Source organism: Pelophylax lessonae (assembly GCF_965119305.1).
Source record: "Pelophylax lessonae genome assembly, chromosome: 1".
NCBI classification, from domain to species: Eukaryota; Metazoa; Chordata; class Amphibia; order Anura; family Ranidae; genus Pelophylax; species Pelophylax lessonae.
In genome coordinates, this window is record NC_138768.1 from 234,098,312 (window position 1) to 234,120,805 (window position 22,494).

At 44.8% G+C, this 22,494-nt stretch overlaps 1 protein-coding gene across 1 annotated transcript in view; it reads right to left on the bottom strand.

Annotated features, from left to right (window-relative positions):
- Positions 1-22,494, bottom strand: part of HIP1R (huntingtin interacting protein 1 related) — a 271,144-nt gene that overhangs the window by 43,206 nt on the left and 205,444 nt on the right. Inside the window, exons 21-25 of the mRNA XM_082258417.1 lie at positions 19,725-19,832; positions 19,506-19,642; positions 18,678-18,788; positions 4,001-4,059; positions 1,946-1,976 (exon numbers count right to left, since the gene is read on the bottom strand). Of these exons, the coding sequence (XP_082114543.1) occupies positions 1,946-1,976; positions 4,001-4,059; positions 18,678-18,788; positions 19,506-19,642; positions 19,725-19,832 (446 nt within the window). The remainder of the gene's footprint in view (positions 1-1,945; positions 1,977-4,000; positions 4,060-18,677; positions 18,789-19,505; positions 19,643-19,724; positions 19,833-22,494) is intronic.

The window sequence follows — 22,494 nt, forward strand, 5'->3', positions numbered from 1 at the left end:
TAAGGTATGTCTTTTTGCTAATGCCACAAAGGTGTGCAATAGGGTTGAGGCTCTTGGAGGTGTCTAACATAGAACATCATTTGGCTAAATGTATTGTCAAAGTATGTGGGAAAGGGGAACAGCTTCGTCACCTTGGAGGGCCTGTGGGTGCCAAAAGGGACCGGCCTGTGGGTGCCAAAGGGACCGGCCCCTCTGGTGCATCATCAGCCGCATCTCCTCCATCTTTAAAGTTTCACACACTGACACAATCAGTGCATCCACCAGCGCCTTTTTATGCGCAGCTAGAAGAGCTGAGGAATCATCCCTACTATCTGAGCATGCAGAGTGCGTGGACGCAGACCCAGAAATGCGGTAACTCGCATACACGACGGCCGAATCAGTTTCAGGATCTAATGAGACAGATGAGGCAGGTGAAGGCCAGGGACACTTTTTGCTAGCTGGTTTGCCCAAGACCAAATCCACCTTGGACACTAAGGACTCCAGGACCACTGTCAGTGCAGTCAGTGATTGTTGGGACCCGGAGGGCCCCGCAGACTCAGAGGGGATCAGGTGGGGAAATGTGCTTTAAGGACTCTATTAAGGGACAGGGGGACCCACACAAAAAAAAGTATTTAACACTGCTATGGACACCCACACCGCGCTGGTGGCACTACAAGGCCCAGCACAGATGCACTATTCACTGCTATAGCAGAGAGAGGGAGAGGGAACCCTACAAAAGCTCACCACCACCGATCAGGCACTCACAGCACCAAACGAACTGCACACCAAGTGATGATCAAGAAGAGAAAGATTTAAGAGTCAGCACTAGGGAATGAGGAGAGGCTACACAAACATGGCGGCCGAACCATAGCACAAAAAAGCTACAAGAAAATGGCAGTGCCCCGGGGGGGACCCCAGGAGCATAGAAAACGACCCCAGCAGGAAGGGGGGACCCTGGCAGGAGCCCCCTCCTGGCACAGCCCCCTACCAAAAATCGATTGTCCGGTCGCTGGTGGCACGCCCCACCACCCCCATCGCCAGCTCGACACCTCAGAACAACCTAAAAAGGTATGGCAATTCCATGGGAGGGGTGTGGGCAGATGGGGGTAACAAGTCCGCAGAGGACCACCGATAAAATGGAGGGGGGTGCATGGAAGGATGGGAGCCTGGGGGGTCCGTCCATCCCAGGGAGGGGCCCACATCCACCCCAAAACCCTCCAGGGGTAGAGGGGGAACAGCTACTTACCATACCAGGAACAGAGTGGGCACAGCTTCTGACAGACCACCGCTCCATCAGAATGTGGATTGCTGTGGCCAGGAGGAATGCTGCGACACAGGCTGAGGCTAGGCCGTATGCGCCCTCGCGAAACGTTTAATTCGCAGGCCAGCCCCTGTCCAGTGGGGCTATGTTACGACCTAGGCCTGCATGCGCTCGCTGGCCAGACTGGGGGGACCCTCTGAATCTAGATTATCTAGTCCATTGCCCAGTACGGCAGTTGATTGAAGCTTCTCACAGGAAACAAAACAACAATGATAGAAAAATTCCATGTACATAAAAGGAAAAAAAAGTGCCATGACCAGAGATCCCAGCAAGGAACTAGGTCCTTACTCCTGACTAGGCAGAAAAAACTGTGGCTTATAGCCGAGAATGGGAGTATACCCCCAGGGACTGCCCAAGTTTTTTTTCTGCCTAGTGTCCTACTCCTAGAGGGGGCAGCATAACCCAACAGTGAAGATAAGGAGCTATGTCCGTCAATGAACGAAAGAGAAATTAAGGTTTACAAATCACTTTAACAGCATACTTCACATTCTGAATGCTTATTAAAACAAGAGTGAAATCAGTTTTGTAAGAATGAGCCTCCTGTCACATTGTCTAGAAGGCACTGAAATGTACCTAAAAGACAAATTACCACATTAATATTTCAAAAGATTTTTCAACTTTTAAAACCCCAAATAAAAATCTCACCTTCATTAGGTCTGTACACGAGTTGAGGATCCTGTCCAAAGACATAAAACAAAATGAGCAAAACATAAAAGTTAATTGTATTCTATTTTAAATAAAACCTGTTAAAGTCATGGATAGTTTAAATATGAACATATAATGAGGAAAATTCACAATCAGATGTCACTTTGTATAAAAAGCCATGTGTCAAAAAGACAAACCGATCCAGACATGCTAGGGGTTAAATTACAGGCAAATTTCATAAATCCAAAGCGGAGCTCAGTCCCACTCTGTTCCTTTCTTTGGCATGGAGTCCACTTATCACTTTTAAAAGATAAAGATGGAGACTTGGCACCAAAATCTGCTGCTACGAGTTAAAGTATAACTAAAAGCAAAACTTTTTTTATGGATATAGTGGTGAGGGATTAGAACAGCTGTTGGGTTTTTATTGCGGTCTGTGCCCACATTAGGAAGATTTACCCTCTCCATTTTTCCTGTTCACGATTATTATTTAAAGTGAATGTAAATGAAAACCTCAAGTTTTGGGTTGTTCCCAGAAAAGTAAGAGGTAAATCCTCCAATAGGGACACTAGTTCTGGTGACATGGGGGGCCCCAAAGAATTCCCTTTATTTGCAGGGATTTCCTCTCACTTCCTGTTTTGGCTAAAAGGACAGGAAGTGAAGGGAAATCTCCCAATGAGACAAAGATGACAAAAAAAAAAAAAAACTGACAGGGGTTATTAACTTCCCTTACTCTATCCAAAACGAAAAAAAAAAAAAAAAAGTTTTGCCTATACCACCTTCTACTTTAAGTCAAGACTTGCATACAATGACATCTGGTTATATTTCTGGATCTACTGATTGTCATTTTCACCGACGATAAATCCTACTCATATTTGTTTATATGCTGATGTAAGCTGTGCAGGTTTGTGGCATTTACTATAATCAGAAATACACACTTCCTGAGAGGCCTGTGTGCTGAAACACTTCTGGGTCAGCATGTCCACCTACTGGAGCCAGGTTCTGTGACCCTATACAACTTACAGCATTAAAGTTAAATTATACATAAGGGAAAGGTAATTTTACCTTCATCTATCACCAAGACTTAGTACAACTGGTTTCCTTCAATAGGTAGAGAGAGAGGGTGGGAGATGATTTGGATTATGGGAGAATAAAGTGTTATGGACACACATGGAATAAGTACACAGTTAATATAGTATGATTATTCACATATTTCACAGGGTTGAAAGCCTGCAAAGGCCGGGGGGGGGGGGGGGGGGGATTTAGGGAGAAGGTAGAGGGGAGAGAAAACGGGAAGAAAAAGTGAAAGAGGAGACATATCTTTACTTTTTTTTTTTTTACACGATCGAGATACTTTTGTATTGTCACAAATACACAAATGTAGCTGGAGGATGGGAGATGGTTGGAGGGGGAGAGGGAGGGACAATAGAGCGATAGATAGGATATGGGGCGTAGGCAGGAAAGCCTGGTGGGTCTGAGAACTCTCCTGGACAAATTCAGGTGAACCCACAGCACTAGACCCTGAGAGAGCTCCCTGGCTAATTTAACCAGCACACTCTAGTCTGGAAAGAACCACAATGCAGAGCCCAGTGCCTGAAGATTACATTCCTGGCTAGCTCCACATATCTAGTCCAGCAGGATATGGGTACAGCCTCTAAAACTAGGAAATGCCAATCAAGATAGCTGCTATACAAGGACCAGCTCAAGCGGTGATGTAGCGGGAATCTAAATTAAAATCTATAGAAGAGGAAGTTACTCAAAGAAAAGTTACCAAAAATGTAAATGTTCTCAACAGAGCTAAGGAGAAAATACATCTTCCTAGGACACTAGCAAAAAAACAAGAGTATGCTAGGTATTGGAGGGACTATACTGGAAGCTGGCTTACAATTGTTCTGTTTGCCAGTGTCTAATCCTCCTGTAAAATGGCAATATAACCAGACTTTATCTGAATTCCTGTGTCCATCAATGAACAAGAAAGAAAATCAACTTTAGATATACTTTACTGTGGTATGAAATGCTCATGAGACTATTGTAAATTAGACTGATGCAATAACTGACCTTTCATTTACTTCTAGCTTGACTCCAGAGCTGTCTTTACGAGCCAGGTTCATCATTTCCTGTCAGGAAACACCGCATCAATTTTGGCAAAACATTTTTTTTTTTTTTGCAAAGCATTTTATTTATACTAGCAAGATGAAGGGGCAGACACTATTGAGATAGAATAAAACAGGAACAAAAAGAAATAGTTAGGTTTGTAAACATTACTATACTGATCAATAAAAAGTAGGTAAATAAAAATATAAAAAGAAGAAGATACAGCGCCACTGATCACAATTAAGTGCAAATAGCTAAAAATGTGTGCAAATGTTCAAATCAGTGCTAAATGTGCTGTTACAGTCCAAATGCAAATAACAACTAAATCAATAAGTATGAAGTGCTCACATCAATAACTGGTGTGAATCTAGCGTAAACACATCAGATTGTGCAAATTGGCAAAAATAAATAAATACTGAATCAATAAGTATAAAGTGCTAGCATCAATAACTAGTAAGAATCTTACATAAAACACATCAAATAAATTGTGCAGATTAGCAGAAAAACATCATAATATATCATGCGATATATGTGACATGAAGAAAAAAAGGTCCATACATAAAAGAACAACAAAGTGCTCAGTGCCTATCCAGTAAATAAAATGGATAGTGTAAAAACACAGTTGCCAAGTACAATCACACAGTCTCTTCAGTGACCATAAAGTGCACACGTGCCAAAACCGATGCTGTTGGTGCTCATGTTCCCACAACCACAATCAGGTGGTCTCTCATCTTAGGTTCTGACCCTTGTTTTACCACTGGGTCAAAAATGCTCAATATCCTAGGGAGGTATGCCAGGTCGTGTAACCAAATCAAGGAATCCTGAGACACTGTGCGGACTTTAGAATGGCTCTGTCTTTATGATCGATAATCTCAATTCACAACATATGGCAAAGAAGGAAGGAATAGGTAGATCTAATGCTCTCTGTATATATAAATTTTATTAAAAATAAAATGGGAATACACTCATACATATGAGCACATGAGCTGTGCAGACTAGAGAAGGCAGTGAAACGATCGAAGGGAGACACAGGAAGCTCTCCTGTTCTGCTGCCGGGTCACGTCCGTCTGGAGTCCCCGCCCCCTATATGCGTGTCCTCATGCGCTGTGGGCGTTCGACTTCTTCAGTAGGGGTCCGACCACTTTCACTGCCTTGTGCTCATATATGAGAGTGTATTCTTATTTTATTTTTAAAAAAATTTATATATACAGAGAGAATTAGATCTCCCTATTCCTTCCTTCTTTGCCATATGTTGTGAATTGAGATTATCGATCGGGAAGACAGAGCCATTCTAAAGTCCGCACAGTGTCTCAGGATTCCTTGATTTGGTGACACGACCTGGCATACCTCCCTAGGATATTGAGCGTTTTTGACCCAGTGGTGAAACACGGGTCAGAACCTAATATGAGAGGCCACCTGATTGTGGTTGTGGGAACATGAGCACCAACGGCATCTGTTTTGGCACGTGTGCACTTTATGGTCACTGAAGAGACTGTGTGATTGTACTTAGCAACCGTGTTATTACACTATCCATTTTATTTACTGGATAAGCACTGAGCACTTTGTTCTTCTTTTATGTTAGGACCTTTTTTCCTTCAGGTCACATATATCGCATGATATATTATGATGTTTTTCTGCTAATCTGCACAATTTGATGTGTTTATGCAAGATTCTTACTAGTTATTGATGCTAGCACTTTATACTTATTGATTCAGTATTTATATATTTTTGCCGATTTGTACAATCTGATGTGTTTACGCTAGATTCACACCAGTAATTGATGCGAGCACTTCATATCTATTGATTTAGTTATTATTTGCATTTGGACTGTAACAGCATATTTAACACTGATTTGCACACATTTTTTGCTATTTGCACTCTATTCTGATCAGTGGCGCTGTATTTCTTATTTATATATTCATTTTTTGTATGTGTAGTGATTAACATGTTTTTTGATATAGCTGCCACGATCATTTTCATTATTTTTTATTTCTTTAATCGACCACCAGTGTGCAATTCTATACTTAGTCGCACTGATATTCACACTTTTTAAAATAAAAATAATAGGTCCCCTGGCAATCTTACCCACCTTTCTTGTGTTTAGCATGTTATTGGTAACTAATTTAAATGGGTAAAGTGCCTGAAAAATCTAATGAGAGAACTCCATTTTCAGACCACAGTCCATATTCCCATCCCGCACGTTCCTGGAATGAGCTCTTAAAGTACCGGGTGCTGCAACGACCGCTAGCTGGATACTGGAACATGCACAATAATGTAGATATTCGTAAGCACACCAAAAATTTTCGATTTTGTCCATATAAAGATAGATCACATCACAAAATAGTGTGGTGCAATGTTTCATCGTCACACAGGACGCTTTCATCAGACATGAATGACAAAGAGGTTTGAAACATTGCACTACACTGTTTTGTGACGTGATCTATCCTTAATAAAAAAAGCTTTGAATGAAAATCGAAGATCATTGGTGTGCTGGCAAATACCCACATTACCATTTCCAGACCAGACACACCTTGTAGTGCTGTAGTAACAGGGAAGTTATCAAGAAGCAGACAACATGTAGAACCAGAGAGGGCAGTCTGACTAATGAAAATAAACATTAGCCACAATGTACTTAAGTCTTATATTCTCATAGACAGAGAAGCGGCTACCACAATGACGTATTTCAAATCAATATAAAAAAAAGACAGTTGTACACAAAAAAAAAAAACCCTTAATATGCAGTTTTATTCCTTACATCATCTGTGTACATAATAGTGTCAGCCATTCTGCTACCAAGGTAAATTGGGGTATAGAAAAAAGTGCAAGGCATTTAAGCAAACAGAATGGAGTTAGGTAGAGATCTATATAGTTTTTTGCTTATAAAATACATAATATAGTGCTTATGACACACAAACATGACAGACAGCAGCAGCAAAATAATCATATACCCATTATTAGCCTAAATGTCAGTATAAAATAGTCTGCACTTGGTGTTTAAAACTGGCCACAGACAGAAAAAAAACAATTAACAGATTCCTTCATCTAGACAAAAGAGGTGGATGGGGGAATCCCACAGCTAGAACAACACTGTATTCTGACATCAGAACAATACACTGATCAGTTGCTGCAACTGCTGATTGACAAAAGTTTTCCAGCATGTTTATTCAACAGAAGTCGATCAAACTATCAACTTCTGTCAAACAGGGAAAGCTACACACTGATTGAAATAGAGCTAGTCCCTGAATTTTGATCGGTCTATGGCCAGCTTAAGACCTAGCCATAGGAATAAGCTCCAAGTCAACCTATAAGTGCCGGTTCACATTAGTGCGATCACAGAGATCGCATGTAATTCGGAGCACACTGCTCCTAAATTACATGCGATCTCTGTGCGGTGCAAATTTCAGCCATACAGTTTGTATGGCTGAATTCGCACCACAATCACACTAAACACGCACATGACCCTTTTTTAATCTGCAGCAGAATCGGATCGCATGGTGGTTAACACTAGTGCGATCCTATTCTGTGCGAACTTGCAGATCGCATTGCGATATGCGATCTCAACTGGGGGTTTTATTAACTTTTAATTGGTACCCCCTGCGTATCGCATATGACAGTGTGAACTGCCAGGGGTGTGGATGTGATGCGGGAACACGCTGCATATTCGCAGCGTTCCCGCATCGCAGAAGTGTGAAACGGGACTTAAACTACAATTAAGAAAAACAAGTTCAAACTTCATTATACAAATGTTACATCAAAAATGACACAAAAAAACTTTGTATCTAATCTATTATAGACCACCTGCTACCACCATACCGCTCTGGCATTCTCGTAGTAAACTGTGTTTTTGGCTTTTAATATGCACGTCTTTTTGTCTTCTCACAAAATATCTCTATTTGAAATATCTCTAAATATATCTATCTTGTTTAATGATACAGGGAATTTTGTAAACTTCCATCTTCTGTACCCGTGAAGAAAGGTGGCAATCACCTGAAACGCATCAGGCACTGGAGGATCACCCACCTCCCCAAATGAAGTTGTAATACTATCTGTATTAAGACGGTTTATAGCCGTGATATTTCTTATTCATTGTGTTGTATTTGTATGACATCTAGTATGTGTAACCATGTATATACATTAAATAAGTATTTTATATGCAACAATAAAACATTTACATTTTATCCATTTTGGTTAGCGGTCACCTTTATAATCCCATATACCTAAGGGGGTATTTCTTCGGTCTCTAACTCTTCTGGGAAGGCGGTCCACAAGGTTTAGGAGTGTCTATGGGAATCACTTGGTTGAGGGGGGATTATGGTGTGGGGTTGTTTTTCAGGGGTTGGGCTTGGCCCTTTATTTCCAGTGAAGGGAACACTTAAGGCATCAGCATACCAAGACATTTAGGACGATTGCATGTTTTCAACCATGTGGAACAGTTTGGGGATGGCCCCTTCCTGTTCCAACCTGACTGTGCACCAGCACACAAAGCAGGGTTCATAAAGACATAAATGAGCGAGTTTGGGGTGGAGGAACTTGACTGGCCTGCACAGAGTATTGACCTCAAACCAATAGAGCACCTTTGGTATGTGTTAGAGCGAAGACTGCGAGCCAGGCCTTCTAGTTCAACATCAGTGCCTGATCTCCCAAATACACTTTTGGAAGAATGGTCAAACATTCCCATATAGACACAATTGTAAACCTTTGGGACAGCCTTCCAAGAAGAGTTGAAGCTATTATAGCTGCAAAGGATGGGCCAACTCAATATTGAACCCTACGGACTAAGACTGGGATGCCATTAAAGTTCATGTGCGTGTAAAGGCAAGCGTCCCAATACTTTTGGTCATATCTGGATAATAAAGAATACACATAATAAAATTATTTTACTGTGACACTTATTTGTGGATGTATGAGGACTATGATGATATGAAGTACCTTGAGACCCATCATCTGAAAGATTGTATTTGATATATAAATATATATATATATATATACACCATAGTGTATAAGTGGAATTGGTACATTATTAGATAAGTAAACCACAGAGGTCATTATTTTTAAATAGTTTTAAGAATGTCCCTTGGGTGTTTAAATATATTACAGAAATATAGGAAATACCGTATAATAGTAAGCTTCAAATCATTTAATAGTTTTTTATATTTTGTACCCAGCACTGAGGTAATCAACATTACATTTTTTTTGCATGTGTTATTAGCATATTTGGCATTCCTTTACCTGGGAAAAACTTGCATGTGTAGATGCTTAATGACAACTTTTCCTTACAACTTTCCCTTTGTATATGAGTAAATAATTTATAGTCCAAATAGAGTGTTGCAGGATATAAAAAAAATTGGATTTTTGACTTACCGTAAAATCCATTTCTCTGATGTTCACTGAAAAACACAGCTACTTATCTTTTTGACCATTGGGTTATACTGCCCCCTACAGGAGTAGGACACTAGGCAGGAAAAAGCTTGACTACGCCTATGGGCAGTCCCAGGGGGTATACTCCCACTCTCAGCTATAGGCACTCAGTTTTGTTACAAGCAGTGTCAGAAGAAAGCTCCACAGAGGGGTGGGTGCTGTGTCAGTCAATGAACATCAGAGAAATTGATTTTTCGGTATGTCAAAAATCCTATTGTCTTTTTTGTTAATTGACGGACACAGCTCCTTATCTTCTTGACTATTGGGATGTCCCAAAGGGAACATCAAGAAAAAAATTCCCAAGGCTAAACTGTAGCCAAGCAGGTAACATGGAGCTCAACCATAAACAACTGGAGCTCACCTGAAAAAAACAATACACCCTCAAAGAGGATCAGGTCCTCTAAACAGCAGCCATCAAAACCTTGCGGCCAAAAGAAGCATCCGCAGATGCCAACACATCCATCTTATACCACCTCCTCCTTATCAACCTCCGCTTGCCAATTTTTACCCCTGGAATGTGTACAGCAGAGAGGGCTGGAACGAATCGTTCTGCCCGCCTTAGAATACCGGCTATTTACCAACCTGCCAGGGCACTTCTTGTGCCCCCTTGGTGATTGACATAGGCCACAGCCATGGAAATTGTCCAATTGAATGCGTACCGGACATCCCTGAAGAGGAATTGTCCAAAGATCCAGACAAAGTCTGATCGCTCTGAGTTCCAGTACATTGATCGGCACTCTGGACTCTGGCAGAATCCAGACCCCCTGAGCACAATCTGTGCCAAGAACACCGCCCCACTCAGACAGGCTGGCATTCGTGGTAACAACCGTCCAATAGAAGGGGGAGAAAGGATTTTCCCTGTTGAAGTGCAGAAGGACGAAGCCGCCAGATCAGGGACCCTTCCTCTCGTACTCCGGCTCAACAAGATCAGATTTTCTAGAGGCTGAGGATTCTTGTCCCATTTCACCAGGATGTCTTTTTGCAGAGATCTTACGTGGAACTGTGCAAACCGAACCGCCTCAAAGGTAAACACCATCAGGCTCAGCACCCGCATGCATGCCCGGAGGGATGACCGTCTGCTGGACAACAGAAGCTGAATTGCCTCCTGCAATTTCTGTAGTTTTTCCAGAGGAAGAAAGACTCTGGCTGAGGCAGAGTCCAGAGTCAGACCCAGATAGTCCAATCATGTGGACGGAACAAGAACAGACGGTTAAAGGTTCAGAATCCAACGGAACTGCCTCAGAGTCCACAGAGTAATTTCCAAGTTGTCCATTAGAGCAGTCGGCCACTCCGCTAGCAGAAGAAGATTGTCCAGGTACCCCAGTACAGCAATCCCTCGCTGACGCAGCAATGTTAGTACCAGGGTCAACACTTTCATGAGGGCCCGAGGAGTGGAGGCGAGACCACAGGGTAACGCCACAACCTGATAATGCTCCTTGCAAAGTGGAGGAAGTGCTGGTGACCGGCACATATTGGAATGTGAAGGTAGGCGTCCTTGATGTTGATAGAAGCGAAAACATCCCCCTGATGTAGGGACGCCACTACCATGCGAATGGACTCCATTCGGAACTTCTGTACCCGCAAAAATCTGATTTTTTTAAGATCTTACCGTAAAATCCTTTTCTCTTAGCTCATTGACAGACGTAGTCCTCTTTGATTCACATCAATTGGGTTATGTTGTCTCCGCAGGAGTAGGACTAGGCAGAAAGAAAAAACGTTCTGGCTCCACCCTAGGGGCAGTCCCAGAGGGTATATCCTCCCTCTCTCTGCTACAGGAAATCAGTTCTGTTGTAAAGCAGTAACAGAGAATTTAACCCAACCCAACTCAATGATAGAGGGGCGGGTACTACGTCTGTCAATGAGCTAAGAGAAAAGGATTTTACGGTAAGATCTTACAAAAATCCGATTTTCTCTGTCGCTCATTGACAGACGTAGTCCTCTTTGATTCACATCAATTGGGACATCCAGAAGCAGTGCCACAAATGAGGGGTGGGATTGACAGAAATCAAAATCCAATCTAGAAGGCCCACTAAAAAAATATTTTTTCTAAAAAAAAAAAATCTTGCCAGGACCAGAGATCCCAGCAAGGAACTTAGGTCCTTACACCTGACTAGACAGAAAAAAACTGATTTCCTGTAGCAGAGAGAGGGAGGATATACCCTCTGGGACTGCCCCTAGGGTGGAGCCAGAACGTTTTTTCTTTCTGCCTAGTCCTACTCCTGCGGAGACAACATAACCCAATTGATGTGAATCAAAGAGGACTACGTCTGTCAATGAGCGACAGAGAAAAGCAGTTTAGCGCTATGAAGTCCAGAATTAGACGTACCTTGCCTTCCTTCCTGGGAACTGTAAACAAGTTTGAGTAGAACCCCAGTAGACTTTCCGAAGTTGGAACTGGGACAATCACCCCTTGAACAAGTCTTGCACTGCCCCAAAGAGACCCCGTAAGTGATCTGGGGACAAGCGCAGGTTGGAAGGGAAGAACCTTTCTGGAGGATAAGACCGAAATTCAATCATGTAGCTGGACTGAATGACTTTGTGGACCCCCTTGTCCTGTACCAGAGAGGTCCACGGATCCGGAAACCAGCAAAGAAGTCCCCCCACCCCAGATACTGCTTAGGGCGCCCACCAGGTACAGTTCCCTCCCAAAAGTCGATCGTCCAGGTGCTGGCGGCGTGCTCCTCCCCCCCCCCCAGACTGAGCTAAAAGGTATGGCCACCCCATGTGTAGGGAGGGGGATGGGGAGATGCGGGCAGATGGGGGGGTAACAAGTCCACAGAGGACCACCGAGAAAAAAAGAGGGGATGCTGCATGGGAAGGAGAGGAACCCGGGGGGGCCAACCGTCCCAGGGAGGGGCCCACGTCCACCCCAAAACCCTCCAGGGGTAGAGGGGGAAAAGCTACTTACTCTACCAGGAACAGGGTGGGCATTGCTTCTGACAGACCACCGCTCCACTGGAATGGGGGGGGGGCTGTTGGCCAGGAGGTTAGGCTGAGATTCAGGCCGAAGCCAGGTCGTATGCGCCCCCCGCGAGCGGTTTAACTCCCAGGCCAGCCCCCATCCAGTGGGGATATGTTGGGGCAGACCTAGCGGGGAGCTGAGGCCTGTGCGTGCTTGCTGGCCAGACTAAGGGGGCCCTCTGAATCTAGATTATGCAGTTCATCGCCCAGTCCGGCAGTTGATTGTAAATTCTCACAGGAACAAAATAACAAAGATAGGCAAACGTTCCGCTTAAAAATGAAAAAAAATTGCCAGAACCAGAGATCTCAGCAAGGAACTAGGTTCTTACTCCTAAGCAGTGCCTATAGCTGAGAGTGGGAGTATACCCCCTGGGACTGCCCCATAAGCGTAGTCAAGCTTTTTCCTGCCTAGCACCCTACTCCTGTAGGGGGCATTATAACCCAATGGTGAAGATAAGGAGCTGTGTCCGTCAATGAACGAAAGAGAAATTGGATTTTTGACTTACTGTAAAATCCATTTCTCTGATTTTCATTGAGGGACACAGCTTCTGCTATTCTTAACCATTGGATTATACTGTCCCCTACAGGCGTAGGACAGTAGCATAAAAAAAATTCTGGCTACACCCATGGGCAGGCCCAGGGGGTATACTCCCTCTCTCTGCTATTGCCACTCAGTTTTGTTACAAGCAATGTCAGGAGAATTATAACTCCACAGAGGGGTGGGTGCATCAGAGAAATGGATTTTATGGCAAGTCAAAAATCCCATTTTCTCTTTCGTTCAAGGCAGTGTTAAACAGGGTGGGAAACCGCAAAAAAATCCCAAGGCTAAACATTAGCCAACCAGGCAGGGGCTCAACCAAACAACTGGAGCCCACCTGAAAATAACAATACACCCTCAAAGAGGATCAGGTCCTTTTAAACAGCACCCTGCAAAACTTTGCGGCCAAAGGAAGTATCCGCAGATGCTAACACATCCACTTTATAAAACTTTGTAAAAGTGTGCACCGGCAACAAGGTGGCTGCATTGCAAACCTGCGTCACTGACACCCAATGACGGAAGGCCCAGGAGGCACGAAGCGCTCTAGTGGAGTGCGTCTGGACAGGGAAAGATGGAACCGGCCCCCTGATGGAATAGGCCTGAACCACTGTCTCTCTGAGATATCTAAAAATGGTCGACGAGGAAGCGGACAACCCTTTACGAGGCCCACCCATGAGCACAGTCTGACTTCCTGAAAGACTCCATAGCTGCCAGGTACACCCTAATTGCCCGGACCACATCCAAGGCATTCAAGGCAATTTCCTTCAGATGTTTAGGCCTAGGACACAGGAAAGGCAACACAATGCCTTTATTCAAATGAAAATCAGAGACCACCTTAGGAAGTAATGACGGACAGGAGCAAAGAAACACCTTAACCTTGTGAATCACCAAATAAGGTAAACGATAGGATAACGCCGCCAGTTCCAACACTCTGTACGCAGAGGTGATAGCCACCAAAGAGGCCACCGTCTGGGACACCGCAAGCAGGGGAAACTCCATACGTTTCTCAAAAGGGAGACTTCTGGAGAACCGAATGTACCAAATTGAGGTACCAAGGAGACCACACCAGAGGGACCAGGTGCCAAAAACCCTGAAGAGTGGTACACAGCACACCAGAGATGTAGCCAAGGGTTGTTGGAAGAAAACTGCCAAGGATGACACCTGGCCCTTGATAGTACTCAAGGCCAACTTCTGATCAACCCCCCGTTGAAAGAAGGTCAAGATCCGAGCCGCCAAAAAAGAGGAACCCCAAGGGATTCCCACCATGTATTGTACGTCTTCCATGTACGATGGTAGATCTTCCAAGAAGTAGATTTCCTAGCTGTTACCAGTGTAGGAATCACTGATTCAGGCAATCCCCTCTCCTTCAGCACCTGGCTTTCAACAGCTAAGCCGTCAAAGCCAGTGACTGTAAAGCAGGCTGGAAGATTGGCCTTTGGGACAGCAGATCTTCCCTGAGAGGAACCCTGCAAGGAAATGTCGGCAACCAGCCACACCAGGTCGGCGTGCCAGGTCCGACGAGGCCAGTCCAGGGGCCACTGAAATGACCGGAATCCCTTCTGTATCGATCCTGTAGAAAAGTCTTGGCAGAAGCTTGAGAGGAGGGAAGGCGTAAATCAGACGATACTGACCCCACGGGGCCACCAGCGTGTCTGTGGTGTCCAACAGAGGATCCTGTGACCAAGCCACGAACCTATGTACCTTTCTGTTGAGCCAAGACGCCAACAGATCCACCTCGGGGATGCACCACAGCAGACACATCTGATAAAACACTTCTGGTTGAAGAAACCATTCCCCCTGGTCTAACGCCTGCTGACTGAGATAATCCTCAGATAATCCATCCAATGTTCCAGGCACAGCCTGATCACACGTAACTCAGGACACTGATCGGTAGTCTGGATTCTTCCAGGGTCCAAACCCGCTGAGCAGAACCTCTGCCGAGGATGCCTCCCAACCCGTGACCACTGTCCAATACAGGGGTAGGAAGGATTTTGCCTTGCAGGAGCTCCGGGGAACGAACCCATACATCAGGGACTCTCTCATACCCCGGCTCAGCTGGATTTGGTTGTCGAGAGACAGCGGATTCGCGCCCCATGTTATGAGAATTTTCCGTTGCAGGGACCTCGCATGGAAGTGCGCAAACTGGACCGCCTTGAAGGTGGACACCATCAGGCCCCATACCCGCATACAATTCCAGAAGGACGACTATCTGCTGGTCGACTATCTGCTGGGTCAGCAGGAGACGAACTGCAACCTGCAGTGTCTGAACTTTGTCCGGAGGAAGAAATACTCTGGCTAAGGCCGTGTCCAGAGTCAGCCCCAGATAGTCTAGTTTAGTAGAAGGGACCACGGCTGACTTACGAAGATTCAGAATCCAGCCGATCTCCTTCAGAGTTCATATGGTGATCTCCAGGTTTTCCGTCAGCGAAGCAGAGGACACTGCTCGCAGAAGGAGATTGTATAAAAAGCCCAGCACCGCAATCCCCTGCTGGCGTAACAATGCCAGTACGGGACAAACACTGTAGTGTAGACCCAGGGAGTGGAGGAGAGACCAAATGCCCCAAACTGATAATGTTCCTCTCCCACTGCAAAGCGTGGGGAAGCGTTGGTGACAAACACATATTGGAATGTGAAGGTAGGCATCTTTGATGTCTATGGAAGCAAGAAAATCTCCCTGATGCAGGGAAGCCACCACTGTGCAAATAGACTCCAACCTGAACTTCTGCCTCGGGACAAAGCAGTTCAGATCCAGGATTGGATGCACCTTGCCCTCCTTCCTGGGGACTGTAAACAGGTTGAGTGAAAACCCCTAAAAAAGGTTCCGCAATCTGAACCGGGACAATCACCCCTTAAAGCAAAAGATCTTGCACTGCCTCAAAGAGTGCCTGTAAGCGTACTGGGGACAGTCTCATGTTGGAAGGATGAAGCTTTCTGGAGGGCCAGCATGAAACTCGATCTTGCATCCGAATCGTATGACTTTGTGGACCCACTTGTCATGTACCAGGAAAGTCCACGGGTCCGGGAACCAGTGAAGTCATCCCCCCCCCCAGATACGCTGAGAGGGTGCACCTTCATGCTTAAGGAGCCTTGTCTGCAGGTCTGGAGAAGCCCGGTTATGACTTGCCAGACCAAGTTAGCTTGGATTCATCAGAAGAGGCCGGCCCCGAAAGGCTTTGATCCCTTGTTAGTCGATCCTGAGGGATGAAAAAACTGAGACGAAAAGGAGGGCCCACATCTGTGACGAGGGTCCTTGTCCTTAGTAGCCTGTGGAAGAAAGGTACTTTTCCCCCTGTGAGACCCTTAATGGTGTCATCCAGGGTAGCTTAGAAGTCTGGTCTGCAGACCAGCATTTTTACCGAGGATCGCTGCCGAGACAGAGCCGAGCCACTAGGGGAGTCACATCCAAAGATGCAGCACAGATAAACTGCAGCCCCTGGGCCAGCTGGTCTGCCAGCTCTGCAAAGGCAAGTAGGAGCTGTTCTCCCTTTAGGTCACAGCGCAAAAGCTTAGCCCACTCAGAGTTTGCGGCACCAGGGCAATGGTGAACACCGGCCTCAATGCCAATCCAGCCAGGGTGAACATGTTGTGGACCAAAGCCTCCGCCTTTTTTGTTAGCCAGGTCCTTAAAGGCCGGAGACTCTTCAACTGGAATCATGGTTGCTTTGTTTACCCTGGAAACCGGAGGGTCCACCACAGGTGGAACAGACCACTTTTTGAAAAGGGACTCTTCATTGGGGTATTGCCTAGCAAACCATTTAGGGACCACAAGGGGACGATTCGGACTCTTTTGTGACAATTCTGTCAAAATAGGCGGGAAGGGGAACACCTTTTGCTGCTCTGGGTGGTTTGAGAGTGGCAAGGGAACCTGCGACCCTGTCGCAGCTATGTCCCTCGATTTTAGAGGCTCATGCACAAATACAAATCAGGGGGTCCACCAGTGCCTTTTCGTGCGCGTTTGCAGACAGGGAGGAATCATCCTGAGCATTCAGGGCGTGGGGTTGCAGACCCATCAGGGTGACCCACATCCGTGGCGGCCTAAACAGATTCAGAATCTGATGAGACAGATGAGACAGGGGAAGGCTGCCCGTCGCCCGAAAGCCACCTCCAGCTGGGACACAAGAGAGTCCAGGGCCACCGTCAGTGCATGGATGGATGGTCAGGACCCGGAGGTCCCCGAAGCCTCAGAGAGGGAATCATGTGGGGAGATGTGCTCCAAAAGACTCCATTAGCCACCAGGGGGACCCACAGAATAAGTGTGAAAACACTGCTAAGGAACACCCCAACGCGCTGGTAGCCCCACCACCAGGTCGCCAACTACAAGTCGACCCTCAGCGGGGGGGGGCCTACCAGACTCACCACCCGCAGAACCAGGCACCGCTAGTCACCAGGAGAATCTGCACTGCACGTATGCGATCAGGAAGTGAAAAGTATCCAGGAGTCAGCACTAGAGGATGCCACTGCCAAAAACGCCACCCTCTGGGTCCACTGTCATGGCCCCTGCTGTTTTCAATGGCAAACCATCAAAAAACAGCCGACGTACATTGTAGCCTATGGGCTACAAGAAAATGGCGGTCCCGCACCAAGAGGCTTTCGAGGACCGAGGAGCTATCCATAGCCACAGGACAGGCACAAGGCAGGAGCCCCTACCCCCCGCACAGCTGATCGTCCGGTTGCCAGGGGTGCGGCCCCCACCCCAGGAGGTGTCCAGAACATCCATACAGACCCCCTAATAGTGGAGGGGGGGAGGACAGATGTGGAGGGGTGCCAGGAAAGAGGAGAACCCGGGGGGGCCCAACCTTCCCATGGAGGGGCCCGCGTCCACACCAAAACCCTCAAGGGGAAGAGGGGGGACAGCTACTCATCATACCAGTAACCAGGCAGCCCCGTTCCAGACAGATCCTCCTCTCCATCGAAATGGGGGGCCTGTCCGCCAGGAGGAATGCTTCGACTCAGGCCAAGGCCAGGTTGTATGAGACCTCGCAAGACATTTAACTCGCAGGGTCAGCCCCCGTCCAGTGGGGCTATGTCGCGACCGACCAAGCATGGAGCTGAGGTATGTGCGCGCTCGCTGGCCAGACTAGGGTGACCACTGGATCTAGATTATCTAGCCTGTCGCCCAGTCTGGCAGTTGATTGTAGATCTCACAGGAAAAATCCAGGAGGAAAAAATTTTCTTTCAAAAAAATTTTTGCCAGGACCAACAATCCCAGGAAGGAACTAGGTCCTGACTAAGCAGAAAAAAAAAAAAAACGGAGTGGCTGTAGCAGAGAGAGGGAGTATACCCCCTGGGACTGCCCATGGGTGTAGCCAGAATTTGTTTCTGCATAGTGTCCTACTCCTGTAGGGGGCAGTATAACCCAATGGTTAAGAATACCAGAAGCTGTGTCCATCAATGAACAAAAGAGAAATTTTCTTTTTCTAGGTTTAACGATGCCATTACATGTTGACAACAGTTTAGGGCACTAAACCCTTTATTGGGCCAAAAAGCAGTAGGCCTATTTTTTTGGCCTGTGAAGGGTTTATTCCCCGAAATGGCTGCCAACATGTATTATCATTGTTGAACCTAAATACATTTTTTATACCCTCCATTTGGACTTTCTGCTACATACGTAACCTGAAGGGCAAGGCTCTGGTTGCTGGTGTTTGTCTTATTAGCAGGTGCTGTTCACCTTTCCTTCTACTAATAAATAATTTTACATATATATTAGAAATACAGCTGGCTCACCTCAATTCTTCGAACAGCATCTTCAATGGCGTCATAAGTTGATGCCATCTCCTTATCCACCATGTCACCCAGCTCTTCCTGCCTGATATCCAAGCTCTTGGGCCTCAATTCCTGGGAAGCAAAACATTTTATGTAACTAAGCAGCTTTAAAAGGGTACTAGTAAGACAACACTGGGGCTCGAATCTTGTGGGGTACCAAAATGCTTGTGAAATTAGCTTATTATTGCAACTGAAGAGAATTTACAGGAGTACAGAAGAGATGGAAAGACTGCATACAGTGCCCTGTAGTGGAATCCCCCTAGGAATATATAGAGAAATCAGAGGCTGAAGACTCAAAACCTGGAGAGACTGTGCAAGATATTTGGGGGGGATTTACAGGTTTGAATCTAGCTGGTGGCTATGATACATTTGGCATTCTGTAGATGACTGACTAGAAGCAGCCTGCAATTGGGATGTCTTAGAATGCTTTTTTCTGCATCATAATCAAGTTTTCTTATAACATAAGATAACTCACAAAAGGAAGTGGGGTTGGATTGGTGCATTTCATCAATGCATAGAAAAAAACATTAACTACTGAGTGGGTAGAATGTATTCCAGTAATAACTTTTAGTCTGGCAGAGAAAGTAAGCTGTGCATCCATTAAATGTAATTTACTCTTGATTTTAATGCATCTTTAACAACAAGTATAGCATTTAAGATAATTACAGATCAAACTAATACAATTTAGATTGCAAGACTTCTGTCGCAAATCTGTGTACATGCAAAATTCTTTAAGGCTAATTATCTTTTATACTTCGGGAAAAAAAAACAACTACAAGAAATGAATACCTCTCCCAGACCAAGTATATTCTGTAATGACCTTCTAACTTCCCCCAGATCTGCTTCTTTTAAGGACTGTTTGTCTTTCAATTCTTTCAGATACTGTAAACTCTGATTTCCACACTCCCGGCAGCTGTCATTCAGTCCTAAAAGAAAGATATGCCTAATATGTATCAAAAAATGGTCAACATTACGAAAAGCAACCATAGCAAGGAGATATAAACTTACGGTCTCCCTGGTCTGGTGGAGCCAAGTGAGAGGTAGCGCTGCCATTTACAATGGTGTCTGCAGTTAAATGCGCAAATTGTGCAAGAGCTCCAACTAAATCTGAGGCATCTGAAGGAAGGAATCACATTGTTACAATAAAAACAAGCATCAGGCATAACCTACAGAAATATGGCTACATAGCTATTCTGCATATCTACCATGTTGAATGCTCTGCATACAAGATAGGACTTGTACAATGCAGCTGAATATAGCAAACACACAACTGACTGTAAACTGTATCATACTGTACTGTAGTTGAATTCACTACACACAATATGGCAACGCTGTGTTCTGCAGCAGTAAGGCCAACTTCCTGTCTGCTGCTGAAACAAAAAGAGGAATATTTTATTGCCTATAAATTACTTATCTTGGAGTACAATGCAGGACACAGGCTGAGTAATCATAGACCTTTGGTTATAAGCTCATACATTCAGGTGATTGCACACAGGCAAAGCTTTAGAGAAAATGCCCCCTTGGCCTCCCCTATAACCCTACCTCACTCTGAGTCCCCAGTTTTCTAGCAAACAATGCAGAGCAACCAAGGAAAAGAAGGGTCAGTAACTTGTGTTTTGTAGTGTACTCCAAGATATTAAATTTACATGCAAGTCAAAATTCCTCTAATCTTAATTGTTCCGTACAGGGCACAGAGTATTCATAGACCCCAGGAGGTCCCCAAGCAATGAATGAGAAGGGTGGCCAAACACTAGACAAACAGAACTGTGTCAACAGGCCCAACAACAAGGGTCAAGAGATCCAAATTCAGAGTGCTGCTGTAAGAACCTTGTGGCTGCAAGCTGCATCTGCAGAAGACTGGACATTCACCTAGTAAAACTTTGAAAAGCTATGAACAGAGAAACAAGGAGGCAGCCTTACAAACCTGTGCCACAGAAGGTTGGTGTTGAAAAGCTCAGGAAACAACCAACAACTTGGCAGAGAAGGTATGCAAAAGTGCAGGACAAGTCATTTTCCTTTAGAGTGTAAGCTGCCTCACCAAAAAGACGTCCTCCAAAGTGCATTTTTGTGGGGCATCTTTTACAGGCAGCTTCAGCTGTCCAGGCTTTGAGCCACAAGATTCTTTGCACATGTAAATGGAGATAACAGCCATTCTGGAAAATTGCTTCATTACTTGTTCTAAGCCATCCACACAAAACAGCAAGCAGAAGGTAATCACTGTAATTGCTCAGTTAAGGCACAGTTCTTGAATAAAGGATTGTGTTGGGCATTTATTTCCCCAGTCCATGTAGCTACAAGTTGACAGAAATTTCAGCAACAGCTGATTGCAGAACTGGGCCTTAAGGTGTAAACACAGCCTTTGAGAGAGACTCAAAATTCATATCTGCACAATGTTTGAATGAAGGAACATCTTCAATTAGTACAGTGAGATGTTTAAGACTGAGATGGAAGGTTAAATTACATGGACAGATCATTTATCAGAGAACTATTTTTCCACTGGATAGAGCTTGGCAATAATTTTCAGAGGAGAGAAAATCTTTTCTGAACTAACCCAATCTTCATAAATTGCTCTGTCTTTAAATTCTGCATGTTTCTTTGTACCCATACCCACAGTGAGATGGAGGAGAATAAAGCGCGACAATGTCGAGGCTTTTGTGCACAGGAGAAATTAGCATCTCCACATTATTATACAGGATTTATATAGCGCCAACAGTTTGCGCATTGCTTTACAACCTTGGGTCAGACAGTACAGTTACAATACAATTTAATACAGGAGGAATCAGAGGGCCCTGCTCGTTAGAGCTTACAATCTAAAAGGGAGGGTCAAGTGATACAAGAGGTAATAACTGTGGGGATTTAGCTGATGGAAAAAATAAATGTACAGTTAGGTGGAGACAGAATAGGATTCCCTGAAAAGAAACATTCAGGAATCGCCTAAAAGTGGACCGAGTAGGAGATAGTTGGACAGATTAGGGTAGGGAATTCCATAGGATGGGAGAGGCTCGGGAGAAGTCATGGATGTGTGAATGGGAGGAGGCGACAAGGAAACTAGAGAGCAGGAAGTCTTGGGAGGAACGGTGAGAATGATTTGATTGGTATTTTGAGACTAGGTTGTTTTTTTGTAGCTGTGGATGGCTTTGTAAGTAGTTATTAGCATTTTGAATTCAATTTATTGGGAGAGTGGCAGCCAATGGAGAGATTTGCAAGCATAGTGCGTGAAGCCGCAAGCTGCAGGTGTATAGGAGCCTGGTGGCAACAAAATCTTTTGCAGCCTCCTCCAACACTGCCTCTGGGTCCGCCTCATTTTAATTTTATCTCCCTGTCTCCTATATATATATATATATATATATATATATATATATATAATAATGCAAACTAGTTTGGTGTTTTTAACTACTGGAAGCACATTGCCACATCCCAAAATAAGTGAAACAAAGGAAAGAAAGCCCCACTGGGATTTTTTTGGGCATAGGCAAACCAAATATTAATAGTAGGAAAGATAGGAAGTATATAAAATTAAACATTTTGTATTCAAAAATATAATAGAATAAAATGCTGAATCACATCACCAGGCTATGGTAAAAAAACAAGGGTACAATTGAAGACACAATACAATTTATCATAAACAAGAAATGCTCATGGTCTGGAACATAGGGTTGGTCTCATGAGATGAGAGGCCAAACCAGGTCATCGTTCAGAGAAGCATCCCAACAGGTTTAGAAATCTGATATAATTTCTTCTTCAGGGGAAGCTCAGAGCACAATCTACTTTTCTATAA